The sequence below is a fragment of the Macrotis lagotis genome, chromosome 5 (assembly GCF_037893015.1).
Source record: "Macrotis lagotis isolate mMagLag1 chromosome 5, bilby.v1.9.chrom.fasta, whole genome shotgun sequence".
In the NCBI taxonomy this organism is placed as follows: domain Eukaryota; kingdom Metazoa; phylum Chordata; class Mammalia; order Peramelemorphia; family Peramelidae; genus Macrotis; species Macrotis lagotis.
In genome coordinates, this window is record NC_133662.1 from 79,523,107 (window position 1) to 79,528,324 (window position 5,218).

At 48.6% G+C, this 5,218-nt stretch overlaps 1 protein-coding gene across 1 annotated transcript in view; it reads left to right on the plus strand.

Moving 5' to 3' along the window:
* The first annotated feature begins 315 nt into the window (after window positions 1-315).
* The window catches only part of ZNF292 (zinc finger protein 292), a 125,903-nt gene continuing 121,000 nt past the window's right edge, over window positions 316-5,218 (plus strand). The window contains 4 exon segments of the mRNA XM_074187119.1: window positions 316-1,354; window positions 2,623-2,697; window positions 4,626-4,775; window positions 4,778-4,812. Coding sequence (XP_074043220.1) covers window positions 4,655-4,775; window positions 4,778-4,812 — 156 coding nt within the window. The 5' untranslated portion in view covers window positions 316-1,354; window positions 2,623-2,697; window positions 4,626-4,654.

Sequence of the window (5,218 nt, forward strand, 5' to 3'; positions counted from 1 at the left end):
CCAAGAGATTCATTCAGTATGTGCTTCCCTCATTGATCAAATGGGAAAATAGTTGATTTCTTAATTTCTTTGATGGCCTTCTTCAGGATTCTAGAACACTACTGTCACTAGAGGGGACAGGTGGAGTCACAAGGATTTAAATGATTTTACTCTGTTCTTCTCAAGTTAGACTATCAAGCCTTCCCAACAAGATAAAGCAGCTGAGTGTTTGAGTCCCAGTTTGCAACTGGGCCAAATTTGGAAAGTTATCTGCCCCAGCTGCTCTCACTCTGCCTGGGGCCAAGACCGGATACTGAGACTAGGGGCCTAGGAAATCCTTGTTTGATCCGGAGCCAGCCCCTCATTGCGGCTTTCGAGTTCGATTCCAGGTTTTAGGAAAGATGCTTTTATTGGAAGGAGACTACGGTGAGCATAGAACGCTCTGCAGGAGTTGCCTTGTGCAGGCATCTGCATTCTGGGTTGCGTGGGCCTCTGTTAGTGCCGCGGATGCCGTGAGATGCTGAGCGAGGCCCACACAGGCTGGTCTAGGGCCGCTGACGCAGTGGGGACTCCGCGATAACAACGGGACTATGGACAGAGCTATCTGGGTATCCTCTTAATCTGAAGCATTCGGAACTACATGCTGGTCAAGGAACAGGATAGGGAATGGAAAGGCCAGTGAAAGCTGGAACAATATGCACATGCCTTTCTGACACTTGTTGCCTAGAGGGATTTGTTCAGCTTCCACCTTTGGGCTGCGGGCGGAAGGAGCTCGGTCTCCACCCCACCCCCAGGACAATGTTAGTACTCCACCCCACCTTCAACCTTAACCCGTCTGCTTTCTTGGAAGCAGGAGAGATCTTCTGCATCCTGTAGCTGGGTGCGGAAGAATCTGTCTGGTCCTATTTTTTCTTGAGCTGGAGTTAACAGTTAGATTGTTATCATCGTCATTCTGCGCTGCGTTGTATCCGGAAACTTCGTTCTTGCTGCTTTCTAGGCACCTCGCCAAGCTATAGGGCCTTCTTTGGCAAGCAAACATTCAGATTGAGCTACTTTCCTATTCCTTATTTGGACCCATTTCTCTCCCTATGTAAGAAAGAACGGGCGAGAGGAAAATTCCCTGGGATCAATGTCTCTTGCACTTCGGGATTCAGGCGCTGTCCGAGGTGCATGAGCTTTCTCCTCCCCCCACCCCCAAGCATACTCCCATTCCCTACCACCATATCTTTTAGGACTCCTAATTCATTTTTAATGAAGTGGATAACTTTAAAATTGGTGGAGGAGAAGGCTCAGTGTTTCCTTTTGCTTGGTAGAGTCGTTGATGGATGCCATCTATGGAAAGAATCTTGACAATCTTCAAGAACATGACCAATAGGTAGGTGTGTGCCTGTGTTTGTTGGTAAATTGATATTAAACAATAGGATCTCAATTGGGGCAAAGGTGTGACAGATCCAGCATACCTGATTATTCACCTTTATTGTGGATGGAGGTGTTTAATATGATTATCAAATAAAATGTTATCATGGGCTTGGTCATAGATTTAAAGGTGAGGGGGTCTTAATGGCAATGGACTAATCACTTCACATAGATTTTAAGCTGAGAGTTTTCAGTGACACTGGACAAATCACTTCAACTTTATGAAAGTCTGACTCCAAATCAGTGTTTTTCCCAGGTCACATTACTTCCTCCTAAATTTCTTCTATAGGTTAAGATGAACTGTATTATTCTCATTTTTGTTCCCATCCAATTAGGAAATCCTTTGCATCTTGTGAATCTCTGATTGGGATCCTTAGTCACACTTTATCCAGGTTTGTTTGCATGTTCTGATTGAAAACTTTAGCTCCCCCCCCTTACCTCAATATGTTCTTAATTCATAGGAGGGCAGGGGAGTTAGTACATGGAGAGCAAATTTTTAAAAAGGAGTACAAAATTGTAAGATTGCTGCACTTGGAGTCAGAAAACCTGGCTTGTCAGACAGTAACATTTACTAGTTATGTGGCATTAAAAAGTCACTTTGAATCTCAGGTTTTTTTTATCTTAAAAATGGAAACAATTTGTTCTACCTACCTATATTGTTTTAGGCATCAAATGAGATATCCTATGTAAAGTTCTTTATGAAAGGAAGCTTATCATTAAGTCCTTCGGACATTCACCTATCTATAAATGATTCAACATCCTCAGTTTGCTAAGTCTATTTACAAATAACCATGGTGAAAAGAGGGGTAGTGCTTTCTTGTTATAGGCCATAAGATTTGGAAGGAACCATAAATACCAAATGATCCAGCTCCTTAATTTTATAGATCCCGAAATTCAAAAGGATACATGACTTGCTCAATCAGCTAGTAGGTGTCAGAGGCAGGTTTTGATCCTGGATCTTCCTGTTTATAAGTCCATCAACTTAGCCATTTCACATTACTACTCTATCTCTTCATAGGACTGGTTTAAAGCAAAAATGGAGGTCATCACTGAAAATTCTTTCTTGAGCCTTTGGTTTATTGATACATATGGCATTTGACAATGTTTATATTTGTCACAAGATCTCTAGGCAGATAAAACAATTTGGAAGAACTTATTTTGGTTAGGAAACTAAATTGCTAACAAAGTTCATTAGCTGTATAATTTCTAACTTTTGAATTTCCATAGGCTTATCAGATTGTACCACCTACCAAGCTATTTACTGGAATCAACATCTGAATTTGCAATCTGGTTAGAGATAAGGTATTTATAATATGCTAATCATACTTCTTTGTAATTCTGGCTTGTATTTGTTGTTAGCCTGTACTAAGAGCTAGTACTTTGTTTCCAGAAAAGTTTTACTTGTATCTTCTAGTCAATATATGCTGATTCACAATAATGTAGCAACTTGGTGACTTCTCTTCTATTATCTCCAAGTTGTTTGAAATAACAGTAGTTTATCAGTTGATTCTGATAGCTTTGGGAAATCAGAAACTTCTTGGGATCCAGTCAAAGCAACCTTGGAAAAATTTGTGTTGAAATAATATTGTCATTTGAAAAATTAGCATAGAATATTTTTCTAGATATCTTGATCAAATGTTTTGCTAACAAATCATTTGATAATTGAAATTGAAGTCTAGAGGTGATATGGCCTACCCAAGATCACTTTAGAACTCTGGTGTTCTCTTAAATTTGTATAGGATTCAATGCAACTCTTCTGTGGGTCTCTTGGTTTGTACAGACTTACTTTCTTATTAGCTCATTTAGTGCTAAATAAGTTTTCCCATCATTCTTTTTTTTTTAGGATTTTTCCAAGGCAAATGGGGTTAAATGGCTTGCCCAAGGCCACACAGCTAGGTAATTATTAAGTGTATGAGGCTGGATTTGGACGCAGATACTTCTGACTATAGGGCTGGTGCTCTATCCACTGCACCACCTAGCTGCCCCAAGTTTTCCATAATTTAAACTAGGAATTAAGTTTTGGGAATATTAGTTTATAAAAATACAGAATATTCTTGTGGAGTAGTTTTGTGAATATTTATATTCCCTTCAATAATGGATTTCTTTCCACTTTTCCATAATTCTGTTCCCTTCATTGTTTTATTCTACAATAGTGCCTTTCTTGATGAATTTTCATAAACTTTCTTTACATTCAGGAGATTCATTCAGTCTGTATTCAACAGAAAACTTCATAAAGTTTAAAGCAGAGTATACTATAATTATTTTTTAAAAATGACTAAGATTTTACTTCCTCTCACTAATTTCTCAAGTCAGTTGCATTCTGGGCATCAGAATCCTTTTTTTTTTTTTTTTTGCAAGGCAGTGGGGTTAAGAGGCTTGCCCAAGATCACACAGCTAGGTAATTAGGAAGTGTCTGAGGTCGGATTTGAACTCAGGTACTCCTGACCCCAGGGCCGGTGCTCAGCCGCCCTCGGAATCTATGTCTTTTGAATTTGTCCGCCTCTTTGTGATCCTGGGGTTATGAACCGGAGTTTACCATTTCTTGTAAATACTGCGTTTTGCTTGGCCTCCTCCTTCCCTGGCCTGGGCGCTGATTTGTGAACGCCTCCTTTGGGCCTATAGGCGGTGTGTTTTAGTGAGACGCGTGTGGTCATGGCTTGGGCCCGATTGGTGGGTGGCGTCCAGAAATCCGGAGGTTTCCCCCCAGTTCGTGGGTTGTGTTTTGGACCGCGCCAAAGCGGTTCTTCCCACCTTCTTTCCTCATCTGCCTTGCTGGCCCGGACGCGTCCGGGCCTCGGGGTTCTGCCCCGCAGGATGGGAGGGCTGGGCCGCACGGCCCCCCGAGCCCTCGGGGCGCTCGTGCACCTGCCCCGCGCGGGGCCCGGCTCCCGGCCTCCGGCTCCGGGCCTCGCCTGCGGCCCGCACAGCCGCGGGCGGAGGGAGGAGGAGGAGGCCGGGGCCGCGCACGGAACCTCAGGGCCCAGGCCGAGAGCGAGGCCCAGCTCGTGGCGCTGGCGAGGCGGCGCCCCCCCCCCCCGGCGGTCACGTGGCCCCTCCCGTCCGCCCGGCCAACCGCCGCCCCCCCCCCCCCCGCCCTTTTCCTTTTCCCCCTTCTCTTCGCCTCCCGCCGCGCCCCCCCCTCCCCCCGCCGGTGTACGTGCTCGGCGGCGTGCGAGCGCGCCCGGCACGTGACCCCGCCGAACGTGGCATTGTGTTATCACGTGACCCAGGTGCGTACGCGACGGAGCGGGGTGTGAAGATGGCGGACGAGGAGGCCGAGCAGGAGAGCCTCGGCCGAGGCGGCGGGGGCTGCGCCGCGGAGCTGCAGCGCCTCGGCGAGCGGCTGCAGGAGCTGGAGCGGCACCTGCGGGAGAGCCATGGGAGGCGGCCACTGAGTACTGTCAGCAGCTGTGCCAGGTGAGAGGGCCCCCTCCCCCTTCTCCCCGCCCACCCTCCGGGCTGCTGGGGAAGCGGGTGAGCGTGAGGCGGGCTGGCAGCCAGCGGCGCTGCCCGGGGAGCTGGGCGGCCGCGGCGGGAGGGGGCGGGGAGGCGGCGGCCGAGCCGCGGGGAGGGCGCCTTTGTGTGGCGGGAGCGCCGGGGGAAGGGGCGGCAGGCGCCCCCCGCGCCCCCCCCGCGGGCTCGGGAGTGCGCGGCCGGCGGCCCGGGGGAGCCCGGGGAGCCGCGGGGCCGGGCCGCGCCGCCGCCGCGCTCGCATTGTGCTGCCGCGAGCACCGCGCCCCCCGTTTCGGTTTCCCTCCTCCCGGGCCTCCGCCCCCTCGGTCGGATGGGCGCCTCCGCCCCCCACCCCTCCCCGGCCCGGTCT